This window comes from Mustela lutreola, chromosome 2 (genome assembly GCF_030435805.1).
Source record: "Mustela lutreola isolate mMusLut2 chromosome 2, mMusLut2.pri, whole genome shotgun sequence".
In the NCBI taxonomy this organism is placed as follows: domain Eukaryota; kingdom Metazoa; phylum Chordata; class Mammalia; order Carnivora; family Mustelidae; genus Mustela; species Mustela lutreola.
In genome coordinates this window covers 55850444-55868678 of record NC_081291.1, presented here as the reverse complement: position 1 = coordinate 55868678, position 18235 = coordinate 55850444, and the positions used below count along the sequence as shown (strand labels likewise).

The 18235-nt window shown below is 53.1% G+C and overlaps 1 protein-coding gene across 2 annotated transcripts in view; it reads left to right on the top strand.

The window, feature by feature from the left end:
• SLC6A6 (solute carrier family 6 member 6) overlaps nt 1–16891 on the top strand; it is an 82933-nt gene extending 66042 nt beyond the window's left edge. For both annotated transcript variants that reach the window (XM_059161846.1, XM_059161845.1), the window contains 6 exons: nt 814–926; nt 4523–4660; nt 5910–6012; nt 6590–6690; nt 9321–9491; nt 12334–16891. In XM_059161846.1, the coding sequence (XP_059017829.1) occupies nt 814–926; nt 4523–4660; nt 5910–6012; nt 6590–6690; nt 9321–9491; nt 12334–12474 (767 nt within the window). In that variant the 3' untranslated portion in view covers nt 12475–16891. The remainder of the gene's footprint in view (nt 1–813; nt 927–4522; nt 4661–5909; nt 6013–6589; nt 6691–9320; nt 9492–12333) is intronic.
• Nucleotides 16892–18235: the final 1344 nt, after the last annotated feature.

Below are 18235 nucleotides of genomic sequence, written 5' to 3'. Positions count from 1 at the left end.
CCGGGGCTCCTGTCTCCCACACCCTGCCTTCAGATCTGCCAGAGGCCCCTCTTTAGAAACCAGAAGCCCTTTCCTAGGGTAGTGGTCTTAGCATCTGAGAATCTGAGCACAAGAAGGCACCTTGGGGAGGCATTTCTGGGGTCCTGTCCCTCACTTCCCAGGTGGGTAAACTGAGGGCCCTGCAGGGGCATGTGGTGATGTAAAGAGGAGGTGGCGGAGGGTCTCCTGAGCCCGGGGCCTGGCCCCAAGCACACCTCCCTTCAGTTTTGGGCCTTGGCTCTGCTCAGGTGGGGTGCTCACATGCACCCCTGAGGAGATTTTGGCTCTTCTACAGTGTTTTATCCATTAACTCAGAAGTCGAAACCGTCTCTTTACAAACGGGGGCTTCAGTAGTTCAGATAACCAGGTCTTTCCCCCTTGGCTTCCTTCTAGCAAATGTTGGTGTGGTTGCTCTGGTGGGGTGGGGGATGGCGGGGCTCCTTTTTCAAGCCAGTAGACTGAGTTCCAGGCTCAGTCCCGTTTCTCGCCTGCAAATGACCAGTGTCTGCCAGATTCTTTGAAGCCATTGGTGCTGCTGCCTAGGAGACAGATGATAAAACGGGGCCCCACCTGAGCCCCAGTGCACCCCATCTGAAAGAGAGGCAGGCCTGGGCTCTTCCCCTCCCAGGCAGAATTCAGACCCGGCTCCTCCCTGCATTTGGGGTTTGGGACATCGCCTCAATCCCGAGTGTCTTTGTGTGAGCTCTGGCACCAGGGTGGCCCGGTCACTGATGTTCCTCCCCCTCTGCCCCTCCCATTTTCTCTTCCCTCTAGGTCCTGGCCTGGCCTTCATTGCATACCCCAAAGCTGTGACCATGATGCCGCTGCCCACGTTTTGGTCCATTCTCTTTTTTATTATGCTTCTCTTGCTTGGACTGGATAGCCAGGTGGGTACGGGTCGAGGGGACGCCCTGTGGAGGGCTGGCCCATGGGGACCGGTGTTCTGGGAAAGCCCCTTCCCCTTCCAGCCCTCACATCAGACTTAAACTATCTGAAGCCCACGAGGCTTCCTCTAGGACCACGGTTGCGGGGGCTGGAGGGGCTGCCGGGGAAGAGCTTCAGGGCAGCAGGAGGAGGACCTCTGGCCTAGAGCTCGAGTGTCTGACCCCAGCCAGGAGGAAACGGACACTTGAAGGGTGTGGTTAAAATGAAGCCCTGGATGGGAAGGAGAAGGACAAGACCGCATGGTGATAATGTGTTCCCACGGAGGGTCCCACGGGGGGCCGTGAGTGACGCTGCAGACAGGCAGTCCGGGGCAGGGACAATAGTTAGGGCCCAGGCCATCCCTGGTTCTCCCAGTGCAGCCAGAGCACCTACTGTTCGGTGAGGCCTGGAGCCCACGAGTTGTTCCCCACGTGGGGAAACCGTGATCCTCCAGGGCTTAGTGAACAACTAAATACTGGGGAGCCTCGCTCAGACCCACACTCTCCTCTGGCCACCCGGCTTCTACCCTCCCACGGGAGGAATCCATCTATACCAACTACCCCACATGTGTCTGTTCCCTGCATGTCTTATCTCCTCCATTCCATCCGTCTGGGGCTCAGGCCTCGGGGGAATGTCAGGGAGAGCCAGCGAGAGGCCAAGTCTGGCTTTGGAGTCACAGTCATAAACCTCCATGCTGCTGTGTGGCATTGGGCACCTTTCCTCCCCTCTCTGAGACTTGGTTTCTCATCTGGTAAATAGACGTGATTGTATCTCCACTGCCTTGTATGAAGTGTGAGGCACAGACAGTGAACTCCTGGATACCTTCCTGTGGAGATACGTGTGTTCTCCTTGGGGTTGTCTCAAGAGGACAGTTCAGAGCACAGGCATGGCTCCAGGACGGGGGAGTTAGGATGTGCAGGGCAGGCCGGTAGTATGCCCAGACCGGAACCCTGCAAGCGGTGGGCCAGCATCTGAAAAGCAGGCCTTTTTTAGTCTCCTGGGTGGTCTGGGTCTCTGGCCACTGCCTGGGAAATCACTGGTTAGCTGGGACCACGTGAGAGGTGAGGCCCGCTGCCAGTTCAGGAGAGGGCGTGACTGCCCACCCCTGGGCAGCAGCCTCTGCACCAGGGCCCAGGGATGGGTCCCTGTGGACTCAGAACCAGGTAGGAGGACCATCTTAGAAGGTCAGACTGAGGAGAGGAGGCAGTCTGCCAGCAAGGTCAAGAACAGAGTGAAGGATTTGGCAGGAAGGGGACTCAGGATTAGCAGAGAGAACAGAGTGGAAACATTCGGGAGCCTGAAAACAAAATACTTGTGCAGCTGGTGGTAGGCCTGAGCTGTATGAACAGCAGGAGGACTCCATTAATCATCGCTCGTTAATGAGTTTGGCCTTCAGAGGCCCCAAGCAAATGGCTTTTGTAACTTCTTCCAAAGCTCTTAGCGAGAAAACAAAAAGCAAAAACAGAGGTTAATAAGTGACAAAGCATGACATCTCCATGGGCCCCCAGTGGGCCTCTTGGTCTGTGGGAGCTGCTTCCTGAGTGTGAGAGGCAGTTTATTCATTAGGTTTTCTCCTTGGGAAGCAGGGGGAGCCTGGCTGGGGATCTGCACCTCTCAGTTAGGCCTCATGGTGGCCAGCAAGCTCGGGGCATCGAGGCCAGCTCTCAAAGCCAGCCACGGTGGGGGGTGGCTGGGACGTTTTCCACTCAGAACGCCTTCCCGAGCCAAAGCTCTGTCCTGTCGCTGGACACAGCTGTTGCCCTGTTGAGCCCAGAAAACCAAGTCTGAGGAAAGAAGAGTTTGGTCAAAGCCACACAGAGCTGGTTTAAGGAATGGGCTTGCCCATTGGGCTTCCCTGGTCTCATTCACTCCCGTGCCACCGGCCTTCCTTGGAGATCCCCCAGAATAGCTTCCTCCATGGAAGTGCAGAGATCCCCAGGCGCCCTCAGGTAGGGGCCTCTTGCTGATGGAGTGGGACCCTTGCACGTGAAGGAAACACCCTCTTGGGGGAGCCCTCTTGGGCTTAGCATCCACCGTGCGTTGTGTTCTTTGTGCGTTGTGTTCTTTCTCCGTGAGATGGAGGAGGGTTGTTGTGAGCCTGGAGGCAGACGTTTGCACAAGAGAGCAACCAGCACAGCGGGGGAGGAGAAAGCTGGTCCATCTTCCCCGGAGCTCACTCAGCCCCTGACTTGGGTTCACAGCAATCATGCAATTGGCAGTTTTTCCTCTCGTGATTTCAGATCTTTCTCAACATCCCTGCTGAGTAGGCAAGATTCCCCCGATTATACAGGGGAGACGACTGATGCTTGGAGAAATCGGGGTCCCATGACTGTTAAGTGAGGGAGGTCTGAAGAAACCGGCGGAGCAGGGCTGAGGGCTGGGCACGGCCTTCTCCAGAAAGGCAGGGAACTTGGAAATGAGGGGCTTCTGCTGGTCTTGACCCTGACTCACAGTTGACACTGCACCTTCCGGTCTTTAATTTCCCCAACTCAAAAAGGAAGGAACCTTTGTTTCGAGACTCCTTTTGAAGATGGATCTTGGAGCTGGCTCGCTGTAATTTGGTGGCAATATAGAGTCAAAACCCCGTTGGCGGACACATCAATCACAGAGGTCAAACCATCAGCCACTTCTCTTTGGGCCCCTTTCAAGAGCCTCTTGCTCATCTTTTCCCTGAATTCCTGGCAACAAAGAATCCTTTTTCCAGACCCTTTCAGCCATGAAAGGGATTTGCTCCCTGTTTGTAGTCCTTGATCCTCCTGTGATACATCCCAGAGGAGTTAAGTGGTTGGATTTTTCTTGTAGGAATGCTGGGGAAACATCCTTCCTTCCCAGATGCCTCGCGCAGATGAAAGAACAGAAGGGTCAAGGTTTTAGCTTGCAGCTTTTAAAGAAATCCAAGGGACAGGCCTGGGAGGGTATGTTGGTTGGCAGGGAGTTTCGGTTCTAGTCACCAAAACGTAAAGTGTTTCTGTGCACCCTTCAGCCCTGAAGCGTCCCCAAAGATAGAGGGAAAGGAAGAGTACTTGCCCAGGTCAGCAGCCGTAGAAGCCCGGAACCCATCCACCAGGCATCGGTCAGACCCATGGCGATAAGGGACTGCAGGACCATTTCATGTTGCTGTTTAAAACAGACAGCTTTCCGTGTAATGGTACAGATCAGTCTCCAGGTTACAGTTTTAGTCGCAAAGATGGAAAGATCTAGACAGATTCAGAACATCCTAGCACATACCCAAGGAAAGTCCCCTTCAAATGGGCTGCTTGCCCTTTGGGAACGCAGGGTTGGGTTCCTGGCGGGGGGCACAGTGAGCACTTGGCTCGCACAGGTGGGCACTGGGATTCTTCAATGGACCGTAGTCCCCGTGGAGCTAAAACCACTGTGTGAATGTTGGGGAAGGTGGGACCAGCAGGCGGGACTCCCCAGGCAGAGCCCACCAGATCAGGTTACTACGTTTGGACTTGACCCCCCAACCTCCAGGCTACTCTGTGTGTGCTGGGGACTCTGCTGAGCACAGGAAAGGTGCTGGGCACCCGGGGCTCAACCACTGTCTTCTCTTCTGCAGTTTGTTGAAGTCGAAGGACAGGTCACGTCCTTGGTCGATCTTTACCCATCCTTCCTAAGGAAGGGTTTCCGTCGGGAAATCTTCATCGCCTTCGTGTGCAGCATCAGCTACTTGCTGGGGCTGGCGATGGTGACGGAGGTAGGTGGCTTTCTCACTGGCACAGGGGACCTCCTCATTGTGGGGCTCTTGGCGACCTACATGCACTTCAAAGACCAGGTCAGGGCTGGGCTGAAGCCTGTCAGTAGAGGCAGTGGCTGGGTATGAGCCCCAGGGGCAGAGGATCTCCTGGCCCCACCCTGCTCAGGGATCCCACTCTGCTGGCAGGAGCGGGGTTGGGGGGGTGTACCTTGGCCTACTTTGTGGGCAGCAGGAGGCAGCTCAGGATCTAGCAATTGACCCAAACTCCCTAGCTCTTTCTCTTGTTTCCATGGCAACACCATGCCCACGCCCTGCCCTCTGTCCCTCCCTCCCACCCAGGAGGCCTGGGGGAGGGATACTTGAGCTGAAATCTATTTTAATAGCAGCTTTTTTCATCCATGACCCTGCAGTGGCCCTTCTCAGGCCTGGAGGGAGGTGGAGACATTAGGGGAGGTAAATGCAGACCTGGTAAAAAACTTCGGGCAGTGCCCGGGCCTATCTGGGTGACTGGGAGGGTGCTCTGTGCAGAGGGTGGGCCCCGGCCAGGAGGAGGATCCATCCAAATGGGAAAAAAGAAGCTGCATGAAAGGAGGCAGGGAGTGTCCAAGGCAATAGTGGATCCCCTAAGAAGAGGCAGGCCAGAAAGATTCTTGTGCTGAATAACAGAAGCATGAAGGCCTGGCCTAGCCGGCTGGCCCATACACCCTTCCCTACCAATCTCCCCCCAGTCTCCAGCAAATCACTGCATTTGCACCATAACTCAATTTGGGTTTCACATCACCACTTTTTCCTACCTGAAATACAAATATTTTTTTTTTCTGAAAGTGCCTTTAAGTGTGTGTGTGTGTGTTTAAATAAATAATTTTCTTTTTTTTTTTTTTTTTTTTTTTAAGATTTTATTTATTTATTTGGCACAGAGAGAGATCTCAGGTAGGCAGAGAGGCAGGCAGAGGGAGAAGCAGGCTCCTTGCTGAGCAGAGAGCCTGATGTGGGGCCCTGAGATCATGACCTTAGCTGAAGGCAGAGGCTTAACCCACTGAGTCAGCCAGGCACCCCTGAGTATGTGTTTTTAATTAAACTTGTCAAACATGAAGTTGAGCATCTTCGTACATATGTATCTGGTCATTGTGGTCTGTGCCCATTTTTCTCTTGGGTTTTTTATTTCTTAATGATATGCCAAAGCTCTCTATATATTAAGAGAGTTGGATACCAAGTAGCAAAACAACGTTCTCTGGTTGTTTTCTTCCAGGGTGGCATGTATGTGTTTCAACTCTTTGACTACTATGCAGCTAGCGGTGTATGCCTTCTGTGGGTTGCATTCTTTGAATGTTTTGTTATTGCCTGGATATATGGTGAGTACAGATTGCTGTGTATCCTTTCTCAAGTCTCTGCTTTGGGTCTCTGTATTTAGAAGCTGCCAAAACAGAGACTTCTCAGGGGAATTCATTTGGAGTTGAACAGGAAGGCCCTGTCTGGACCTTTCCCCCTCCAGGCTGCCCCTTTCCTGCAGAAATAAAACCATTGTAGCCGCATATGTATTCTCCCCATGCCGGAGATGCAGGCTGTGACTGTATGTTTTGACAAGCACAGAATTTGGCTTAGCAAGGGTCTCCCTATGATTTACTGCTCTGGGATCCAGGCGTGGTCCACTTCAACCCTCTTGAGACCTTGAATTGGCCACACCAGGATTTGGGGTTTGTCTAGGTTTGCCAGAAAAATAGAGGATGCCTGGTTACATTTGAATTTCAGATAATTTTAGATAAACGTCTGTCTGCCACTCTTGGGTCTTCATGGCATCGAGTAGCAGGGACCTAGAGCAGACCCCAGGGACACCTCCCCTCCCCTCAATGGCCCTTGAGCCCTTGCTGTGCAATTCAGATGCTAGTATTGGACTTGGTGTCATCATTTGTCTACCTCTGTCTCTCCTAGGCAGCGATAACCTTTATGACGGTATTGAGGATATGATTGGCTATCGGCCTGGTCCCTGGATGAAGTACAGCTGGGCCGTGGTCACTCCAGTTCTCTGTGTTGTGAGTTCTGCCCTGCCCGGCTGTGGGTGCTAGCCTTTTCTCCTTGGGGCTTGCTGTTCTCACCTGCTAACCCATCTCAGCACCTGCTAAGTGCTGGCCTAGAACAAGCCCAGCGATGCCTCTGCCTGGGAGAGGTGGGGCCGCAGGCTGTTCCCAAAAGCTACGCTGAGATGAGTTTTGAAGGATAAGTAAGACTTGGTGAGGAAGAGAAGAAAGGAAGGGCATTCCTGGCAGAGGAACCAGCACATGCAAAGGCGAGGCATTCTGAAGGAGGAAGGTGTATGGGCTCGTGTTGAGAAATTCAGGGGGTCCACAAGAGAGCACATAACCTTTGCCCAAGCCCTTCTAGAACTCCGTGAGCGCAGTTTGGGTCACTGATTAAGTCGAGGGGCCTTTGGGGGTATCAAATGGGGACAGGTCATAGATGTTGAAAATGGGGTATTTCCACAGTGGGGTGGGGGTCAGAGGAAGTTCCATCCGAGAGATGCTGTGGACTATCCCAAGAACAAGGAAGCTTCGTACTGGCCCCGGGCCCAAAGGCAGTGATATGCCGCGTTCCTCTTCCCACCAGGGTTCTGTTGCCCGCCGTCTTGGAATGTAGCTTAGAGCTTATGCAGGCACCCCGCTTCAAACTCCCACTCAGGCTCTGGCCAAAGAGAAGCCCTCTACTTCCCAGTCATTATTTGAAACTAGTCATGAGCTTTGGAGCAAACCTCAGGGGAAGACATCTCCCATGCCATTCTTGGCTCATACCGTGGGGAGTGCAAATGGCAGAAATGGTCCTTGCATTTAGGAACTAGGTGCTGAGAGGTGAATGGATCCTCCTCTCAGTGACCCCACTCCCAGGCCAGAATAAATCCACACTGCCCTTAACTCACCGTGTGGACCTTAAGCAAGTCCCTTACTTCTCAGGGCCCCGGTTTACCACGTCATAAAGCAAGGACTCTGCAGTGGGAGGTGAGTGGCTGCTGTGGTCTTCTTATCCGAGGTGTGTATCTTCCCCACGAAATTCAGGAAACCATAGCAGCCAGGAACCACAATGGGCGAGTTACTGATATAGATGAGTTGAGTTCAAAGCCTGTGTTCTTCTTTTTTTTTTTTTTTAAGATTTTATTTATTCATTTGATAGATAGCAATCACAAGTAGGCAGAGAGGCAGACAGAGAGAGAGGAGGAAGCAGGCTCCCGGCCAAGCAGAGAGCCAGACGTGGGGCTCGATCCCAGGTCCCTGGGATCATGACCTGGGCCGAAGGCAAAGGCTTTAACCCACTGAGCCACCCAGGCGCCCCCAAAGCCCGTGTTCTTATCCTCACTTGACACTGATTTGTGAGAAACTCCTCTCAACCACTCTGACCATCAGTTTCTTCTCTTTTCCTCCCCAAGGAGTTGGATAGATCAGAGGTAGCCTGCATCCCCAGGTGGTAGGATAAGGTCACCCTGGTGGAAAGAGGAATATGAATGGGCAGGCACCAAGCTTCCTGGTGCTGGGAGAGCCTAGAGCAGGCTTTTCTGACCCTGTTCCTTGTCTAACCTACACCTTACCCTTAGGGACAGGAACAACAGGGCCAGGCATACAGTAGAGGCCTAGTGGAAGACATCTGCAGTCTAATGCTCTCCCTTCCCGCCTCGCTAATTCTGATTTCTCTAGATTGTTTTCCCGATAACCCATAGATAATAGATACTAGTATCTAACCCATAGATAATAGATACTAGTAAAGATTCAAGTCGTGTTTACACTGTGGATAACTCTAAGACAACCCTGGGTTATGCACGGAGATGCTGGAATTCTGACTAGAAGCAGAAGTCCTGGGCCTTCCCAGCCAGCCTTATGTGCTCTTGTCAGGGAAATGTGGACTTGGCTTTTGGGCTCAGAGCTCACTCTACCCCACCATTCATGGATGCTGAGAGCCATCGGCCTTTGGCATGGGCTTGGGGCTCGACACCCAACTAGGCAAGGCCCAGATCCCCACCTGGTCCTAGGAGGCTAGGTCTGGAGGTCAGGGATGGACATGGGTGGGTGGTGGGTGGTGGCAGGGGAGGGAAGGAAAGACTCAGAGCCATGCAGCTAGCATTTATTGAGCGCCTAGAGCTGCCCCAGGTGTAAGAGAAGACGACTGACTCAGTTGGGTGGGGGAGTGTGTGCTGAAGAGGTAATAACCACATCCTTCCTGGGAAGGGAGAGAGTGGGCACCTGACTACTTCTGGGCAGGGCCTTGGCAAGTAAGGCAGGACCACGAGAGCTAAATTAGGAATTGAGGGGGACGGGTGAAGGGATCTAGTCCGAGAACAGCCTGTTCTAAGGCCCTGGCTTAAGGAGCTGGAAGGATTTCAGGGCAGTTGGAGTATGGATACGGGAGGAAGGGGCAGTGGGTAGGTAAGGGGTGAAGGGACACGGCTCTTGGCTGATGTTGCTGGCCAGGCTGAGGAGTTTGGACAGCATCCTGAAGGCACTGGGAAGTCCCAGAAGGGTCCTGAGCAGGGAAGCGACTCGATCAGATTTGCCCTGGGTGGGGGTGGGGGGAGGGTCCTCAGCAGAGTAGAGAAGGGTGTGAGGACCCTCTGGTGGAGCCTGCCCTGGTTCTCGACGCTCCCTGCCCCCGGATCCCTCCTGACTGTGCTCTCTCTCCACAGGGATGTTTCATCTTCTCCCTCGTCAAGTACATCCCCCTGACCTACAACAAAGTCTATGTGTACCCCACCTGGGCCATCGGGCTAGGCTGGAGTCTGGCTCTGTCCTCCATGATGTGTGTCCCCTTGGTCATGGTCATCCGCCTCTGCCAGACGGAAGGGCCATTTCTTGTGGTGAGCCCCAAGGGCCGAGGCCGGATGTGGGAGGTGTGGGAGGGCAGGGCGGTTGGGAGGGTGAAAGCCAGCTAATGGCTGTTGGCTGTCGGTTTGCTGTGTGACCTTGGGCACATTGCTGCCCTCTCTGGGTCCTGCACCCCTTGCCTGCCCCACGGAGCGATTGCGATTGGTGGGACGGGCCAAAGAGCAGTTCACATCTGCAGTTCACATCTGCAGTGATGTTCAGAGCAGGGCTGTGGGCAGGAGGAGGAATTTGCCAGGCAGAGAATGAGATGTGGAAGGCCGCAATGCCACGTAACAGCCTTGGGCCGCAGTGACGTGTTCTGGGGGTGGGGGTGGGCGATGGCACTGGACAGGTGACCATGGGTTTGCGTGCCAGGCTTGGAGCTCAGGCTTCATCCTAGGGCCATGTCACTAAAGCCATGGTAGGAGACAAGGAGCCAGGAAGGAACCTCCACCCAGAGGCCTTCTCTTACTCTGAAGCCAACTCATGCTGGTGTCCCCTTCCCCCCATCTGTGGCCCTGTCTGCTGCCAGAGATGGAGCCTCAGGCCCCCAGGTCCCTGTGCCTGCCAATCTCCCACCCCAAGTTCCCCTCGTTACCACCAACCCCTCAGAAGTGTCTCCCAACAATACTGCAGATTCCAGCCTATGGCAAAAGCTGGGGCTCTTTCCAAGAAATCCTTTTCTTAGAATCTCCCTTAACCTTTGGGTTTGGGCCAGCTCCAGGACTACACTGTTTTGCTCTGGGCTGTTTTTATTGTTATTCTCTTAAAAATCTGGAGCCAGGATGTCCTGGGGCCCTGGCTCCCCTTGGGCTGGGCCAGTTTCCTTGTGGGCAGGGGAATGGCCTGGAGGTGGTGGGGGGGGGGGGGGAGAGGGGTGGCCCAGGCAGACTGCGAGCTGCTGGCCCTAGACAGAGGAAGTAGGCGGGGGTGTGCCTGGGAGGAAAACAGGCCATGAAGCTGGGATCTGTCTGAGCCAGGATAGCTCTGGGGCCCTTGGGGGGTTCCTGCAGCATCCACCCGTTGTAATTTCTCAGAGGACACAAGAAAGGACCACAGTGTTCAGCCAGAATACTGGTAGGCCCTGTGATTTGTTAAAATCCTGAACTACTGGGTCTGGGGGATGGCCCTGAGCCCTCCACTCGGTGGGAATTTCCAGAATGTCCCTACTACCCAGAAACTAAAGAGGTGATGGGGCACAGCAGAGGGTCTTGGATGTCTGTTCTGATTGATCAGTGCCCACAGCAGTCGCATTATTTCAACCGTGGGGTGATGAGGGGGGACACCTGACGCTTACTTGTGTCCCTTCAAAGCCTAGTTTTAAAATAGTGTCCCATCCCAAGTTTAGAGGTTTGATGAGAGTGGGGTTTGTGCAGGGGAAGGAGGAGGGTGAGGGTGAGGCCGCCACCCAAACTTGCACCTACAAACCAGGTGGACAACCCTAGCCCCCTGCCCTAAAGGCATAGGAGCCACCGTCAATCTGTTTGCGATGGGCCACTCGACCTGTCTCCCATCTGTGCTTCCCGCCATGAGCGTCTCTCTGGGCTGGGGGTGCAAACCCAGAGCTCTGTCCTGGGATGACTCCAGGTCCATCTGCTTCTTGTCCCGTCTTCTGGGCATGCACCTGTGCAGAGAGGCGGTGTGATGGAAGGAAGCCGAACCGGCTCTCTGGCTGCCCTTTCCACCCTTTGCCCTTTTTCTGGGCGACCTCCAGGCCAGTTCCCCGACTTCCAGTCAGGGAACCCAGGCGAGGGAAGCCCTCAGGCAGGGCTGGGAGGGACCTGGAGAAGGTGATTTCAGAGCTGCGGCAGACAGCCAGGCCTCCACTGTGGCCTGTTGTTAGGAAGAGGGAATATGTGACCCTGGGCTTTCCAGATCTTCCAAGTTTTTAAGAGCAGATGGCAATCTGGATTTTCCAAGTAGATAACAGTAGCTTTTAATAAGCAGCTTAAAAAATGGTAATATACTTAAATGGAATGTAAATGCCTAGTAGGAAGTAAGGCGGCTCCTTCTTCACAACTGCTTCCAGCTGAAAGTCTCTGAATGGACACTTGCCAGGAGAGGAGCTGGGAGTCAGGAGTTCTGAGTTCCAGTCCCGATTCCACTGTTGGCTTCCTGAGTATCCTGGGAAGGTCTTGGCCTCCCTGAGTCCATGATCAGGCAATGAGCCGAGGAGGACAAAACTCACCATGCCCAGAAATGATGGGATGATTGTCACACAGTCTGATCTCTGGCTCCTGCGTCTTTGTCAGAAGATGCAGCTCTGACATGGGCAGTGGTCTCCCAGCTCCCAGTAGGGAGAACCGGGTACCCACGGGGGTGGCAGCGGGGGGAACCCGAGTGAAAGAAGGCCGGAAATGCAGTTGGCAGGCGGCCAAGGAGTTTAGAGTTTCTCCTTGGGGAAGGTGGGAGCCATATGAGGCTCAAAACAGCTATCCAGCCTCTGGCCTACGAATGGCAAAAACTCGGGCTGCCTTGCAAGTCAGAGAAGTCAGGGGATGGGAATTACAAGGAGGCATATTTCAACTTCATGGGAGAAAGAAGTCAGAGCTGGGAGGTGTGAGGTCCCTGTCCCTGAGGTGTGCAAGCAGGGGGTTGGCCAAGGAAACTGCTGACAGGATTCTGCCCTGATTCAAGGCCCGGAGGGACCTTAGAAGCACCTTAGCTCAACTCCTTCATTTGCCGGTGGATGTTGTGGGGGGTCCAGAGAGGGTTTGTCTACTAGTTTGTCCAAGGCCAAACAACCCACAGGTGGGACTCCGAGGTGGGAGGGGGCAGAGAGGGGAAGCCGGCTGCCTGACTTTCCTCTCTGCTTCTGTCTCCTTCCTTCTCCAGAGACTCAAGTACCTGCTGACCCCAAGGGAACCCAACCGCTGGGCCGTCGAGCGCGAGGGGGCTACGCCCTACAGCTCCCGCCTGGCCGTGAATGGCGCTCTCATGAAGCCCACCCACATCATAGTAGAGACCATGATGTGAGCTATTGGGCGGCCGGGCTGCTTCCCTGCTGTTTACTAACATTAGATTCTCATAGGACCAGGTTTACAGAGCTTTCTATTTGCACTAGGATTGTTTTTTTTAATTGTCACAGAAAATGTTACTCTGTGTGTGTGTATGTGTGCGCGCGCGTGTGTGCATATGGGTGTGGGTGTGGGTGTGGTATTGTGCGTGTGCGTATTTTTGTTTTGATTTGGAGATATTTTGTACAAAAAGAAAACCCACCAGCAGATGTCCGGGGCGAGGCAGAGCTTTCATACTGAATTAGATGTATTTTATGGGAACTTGGTAAATTTTTCTTTGTATTTTTTTTTAACATATAATTATATATACATTTAGAGATTGTCACACTCTTTTACCACTTGAATTGATCTTCTTGCCAGCAATAGATCTCGTTTTCAAAAGCAATTCTTCGGTGCTTGCGTAGCTGGCAGAAAGTTCTGCCCCCAGAAACACAGGGTGGAATTTTCCTGGACAGTAGCCCCATTTTTAAAGGTGTAGTAAATTCCTGAGCTGGTTCAAATAGAAGCATACAGCTGGGGAGGGGGAGGCCCCTTGAGCTGGCCAGACCCAGAGGGGCTAGAGGAAGAAGGGCCACAAGAAGATGCTTCATTACGTTTGTCTTAGCGAAGAAGAGAGATGCTAAAATAATGAATCAACCCCTCAGATGAAGGAACTGACTTAAAGCAGACAGATGGGGCCATACAGAGAGTCAGATTCTCTAGAAACTGCTGCACCAGGAGCAAAATCCCACCTAATACTTTGAGATCGAGAGTGGATACTCAGAAGGACTGTCAGAGGGAGTGTCAGGACCATTTGTCCAATGGGGAGCGGCCAGAGCCCCCAAGAGGGCTGGTGAGGCTGACACCCGGACATTCAGGAGCCTTCAGGAGGCTGACCGCTCGGCTGCTGCCCAGAGCATCCTGGTAGAGGTCTAAGACCAGCCCAGCGGGAGCCAGCGGTCTCGGGGCTCCAGACCTCACACTGATGGGTCTGTTGCATTTTAATGGGGTTCTTTCAGGTTCTGGCCGTTCCCCAGCTGACACCTTTCGCAGCTGCGTGTAGGAGAGAAGCATGATGTATTCGGTGAGGGACGAGGGGTGAGCCAGTGGACCAAAGGGTGTGGACCCAGGCATTCAGAGAGGCCTGGTGTCAGGGAGGGCTGCTTTTCTTTCCTCATCTCTCCCCCCTCAGCTCAGTCCTCATCTCCCAGAGGCTGGGAGACTCCTGACAAGCAGCCCGCCCAGGGCTGCCCCATCTCCTAGCTGGGAGTGCCAAGAGTGCTTTTGGAGACTCCCTGAATCTTGGATCCGGGCAAAGTGCTCCCAAACCCTCCTCCGCATTCAGGCACAAGAGCGGCCCTTGGTGTTGACTTGGGAGATGGCACAGCTCTTCACATCATGACTCCTGCAGTAGCCCGTGTTAGAAGCGCACTCTGGGGGCAGCGAGGAGAGGAGGTGAGGGAGCATTTTCTAGAAAGACGGGATTGTTCGGGGGGCCAGCACCCCAGATCTGGTTTGACCAAGAGCCCTATTGAGAGTGGCATCCCTCTCTGAACCAGGAGAGGAGGTACTGCACCTTTAAAATGCTGAGACGGACACGTCTCCCCTGAAGCCCCCATTTGGACCTAAACTGTGCCATTTGAACTGTCACTTTCAAGTTCAGAGTCTAAACTTAAACCGAAACATTGTCACGCACAAACTACGGTGACTGCCTCGTGGAGTGTGGGGAGTGAAGTCCAGCTCAGGTTTGGGTTCTCTGACTCCCGGAACCCTCTCCCCAGATTCGGGAGGGGAGGAGCCTCCAGTGTCCCCCGTCCCAAGGGGCAGAGGAAGTCCTGAACCTTTTCTCTTTGGCAAGCATTCACATTTCACTGTTTCCAAAGCATATACTCTGCCAAACAACACCCAGTTCTATTCCAAACTGTTAACAATTCTGTGTTCCTGTTTTTCTATGTATTTATGGTTGCCGCTGTGTCTGATTTGATTTTTGTTGTTGTTTCCTAATTTTACTGAGTAGCAATGTGACCTTTTTTCCTTTGTCTCATGGAACTTAGTAAACTAACCACTGTCGACGATTGGGGACAGGTGATGTGTGGGGATCTGGGGGGCTTGGCAAGCTCTGGCTGCCCAGGCATTTGTGGTCATTTCAGGCTACAACATCTCTCCTCCGGTGAAAAGCTCCAGTATTTTGGGTTGGTAGGCAAATTGCAACATTCTGGAAATGGCCTGAGAAAGGCCTCTTCCAAGATTCGAAGACCAAATTCTAGACCAAAGATACATACAGACCAAGTCCCCAGGCCCCGCCTGGAAGGAAGGTCAGCCACTTTCCCCAAGCCCGTTCCTTGACAATCTCCCAGTGCACCTGTCTCCAATTGGCCCCTCTTGTCTACTCCCCTAGCCCTTGTGTATCTGCAGAACTTGGCTCTGTGAGTACAAGGTGTAATGATGCGTGACTTTTATATGTCTCCACATAAAGGAAACTTGTCATTGGAGCTCATGACTCTGGTCCTCCTGTCTCTGGAGAACAGGTGTTCCGCCCACTCTCTGCCTTGGGATGGGTCAGAAATCCCGGTGCCCCCATGTAGCGCAGTCTTGGCCTGCTCTGAGAAGGCGATGCAAGGGAGATGGTTAAAGGCCTTTTTGAGGATGCAGGAATGGGGAAGGGGCTCTGGATAAATCTCACCCAGGGAGGTGGTTCATTGAGCCTGGCAGGGGCCGTGTCGGTCCCTCCAGTGGACCGCCCTGCGTGAGCAGTGTCACCCCAGTTGGCACCCTTGTAAAATGGGGGAAATGAGGCCCAGAGTGAGCAAGAGACAAGGCACAGTGAGTAGGGACTGGAACCAGACTGTCTGCAGTCAGTTCCAGTGGCAGGTTCTCCAAGGAGGGGGAGGTGTGGCGAGTGGTGAGTGCAGCTCCCCAGTGTTCTCCCTGAAGACCAAAGACGAGCCTTTATGAAAAAGGAAAGAGCTCTGTCCCCCAGCATTCAGGGACGAGGAGAGCAGCACCCCCCACCCTCTCACCATCCTCGGGCCACCCAGACCTCCCACTGTGGCTCTGTGGGAGAGGTGGCCGCCCGCCATCCAGCAGGAGAGGCAGCACCCTTTCACCCTGGCTCTGCACCCAACAGCCCTTGAAGCTAGGAATTGAGATCCCGATTGCATGTGAGGAAACGGAGACCCAGTGAAGCCACCCAGTGGGTGTACAGGAGGCAGAATCCCTTAGGCAAGATTGAGCCTGAGGCCATGCATGACATTCCCAGGCAGCAAGAAGTGGTCCTGGAGGATTTCTGGGCGATACACAGTCCCCTCTGGACCTCTGTGCCCTCATTCTCACTCCAGATGCCCAGTGCACCCCCCTCAGAGAAGGTGCTGAAGCACGAGGGGAGTTAGCCAACCTCAGCCTAGCACGGGGTGATCTGTGTTTCCCAGCTGCCACCACACAGAGGTCCAGAGCCCAACCAGCATCTCCCCAACACTGCTCTTCTGAATGGGGCAATGCTCTGGGCAGCCAGTGCTTAAGGCAGAGGTGCCTCCCTTCCCCCAAGCCTCAGACACAGGCCAGGAAGGATCCGAGAGAACCACCGAGGTCCCATGAGCTTGCATCTGCCCCTGAGACCCAGTGTCAGGCAGCCCCAGGCTGGGCTGTCCATGTGGATCCTGTAAATAGCACTGTGCACAAATTCAACAAGCATGAACCAAACCACATCCCAAATACCAAACTCAGAGAGGGGCGGGAACACCCTGGAAGCCAGAGAACCACATTTCCCTCACCCCCAGTACCCTGTTAATGCCTGGCCCTCAGAATGCTCTTGTTTTAATAGGAAGCTGTGCTTCATTGTTCTTCTGTGGGTGTCACTACAGACATGTTCTGACAGTTCCCCGAGGGATGGAGCATCTTATTATATATCCGGCTTCAAACTGAGATGTTGGCTCCATTTCTTTCTTTCTCCTCCTCCCCACCCCCAATTAATTTTCGAATCCCTAGCAACTGTGACTCTGTATTTAGCACAAGAGAAAGCTGAGAACGTGGGTCTTGCCTCCTTCCAGAAATACGTCTGGCTCATCAGGACTTTTTTTTAAAACTTCAAAATATTTTTAAGATATTTTAAACTTTTGTAAAAAAAAATAAAAAAAAAACAACCAACGAGACTCTTCTGAGGAGGAACATTTGTATCTGAATAAGATCCTTGATGTGTAATTCAGTCTTGCAGTATACAAGCTTTTGTGTATAAATGTTTTATGATATGAATCCCTGTATTTTGCAGGGCTTTCCTTTTTCCTCTTTTGCTTTTCAGATAAATATGTATATCGATATTTTAAATTCATCTTTGCTTTTTTTTAGAGGAGTTTGTAATCACCTTATAACATGAAAATAAACATTTCCTTTTTAAAATCCAACACGTGTGCATTCCTTTTGATGAGGCTGTCAGGAGGGAGGACACTCAGGACCCCAGAAAATAAGTGGTTGGCTCAGATGTCCTCTGCTTTGGGAATCATGTACCCAGCCCATTGTTACAGACTAGGGCTCAGCCTCAGGGGGGTCAGAGGGCAGGTGATTTTACTGATGAGTGTGGGCACCTTCAGGGAAGCCTGCTGGGTCCTTTCCCCAACTTCCTGAATGACCAAAAAAAAGATCTCCCAGTAACTCATTATTTATAGATGGTGTTAGAATAATATACCCCTCCCCCAGCTCTTTTGCTGGCTGTTGGCCTTTCTGATGGACTCTGTCCACCTTCCTCCTCCTGATGTGCCTTGGCCTTAAAAATTTTGTCAAACTGTAGCTCCATCCTTGACTCCCTGTGACTCACGGCAAGTTACTTAACCTCTGTGCCTACTCTCATCACCTGGAACATTGGGATGATAACAGAGCCACCTCCAAAGGCGGAGGGTCCAGAGTATTCTCAAAAAAGCATGCAGGAACATGCCTGCATGCAGCTGGTGTGTAGGGCCAGACCGTCTCTCCAGGGAACCACCTGACCACACCTCCCTCCTGTTTTGAAAGGGCCTGAAGCTATCGCCCAGCTCTAGGAGGAGGAGCCGTGCCCTGTGTGCAAATCGATTTTGGCTTCCCTAGCCCAAAGGCATCATTGCACTCAGTGTGGTTCAGCTAACCTAGCACACCTCTGGAGATGGGGCGCTCACTTCATCCTGCATAGTTGATGGGAAGAAGCTCTTCCTCAGTCCACACTCAGCTGTGGTTCCCGGATGAGGTCTGGCCGTGACCTCAGGGTTTATCATGCCCCAGCTGTCCTATGAAGACAGGGCCATACCCAAGCCAAAGGGGCTGCGTATAGCAGACCTGCCACCCACTTGCCTCCTTGGCTTCGCCCTGCAGACAGAATAAAACCCACAGTCCCCACCGAAACCCTTCCCATTGGGCCCTGCACACCTCCCACCTGGTCTCCCCACTCTGCTTCTGGGTCCCCTTTCTCTTCTGGAACCCACCAAGTTCATTCCCACCTCAGAGCCCTTGCACGTGGCTGTGCCCTCTGCCTGGGACAGTTCTTCCTGGTCTCCACAGGAGACTCCTGTCATTAAGGTCTCACCCCAAATATCACTCAGAAAAGTCCTTCCTGACCCCTGAGCTACAGCTCTCGCCAACCCCCACCCTCTTCTCTATGCCCATGACTGGGTTTTTTGGGTTGTTTTTTTCTTCACTGCACTCTCTACCTCCTGAAATAATCCTTTACAATTTGCTGCCTCGTTCACTGTCTGCCATTAAAATCTAAGCCCCATGTGGAC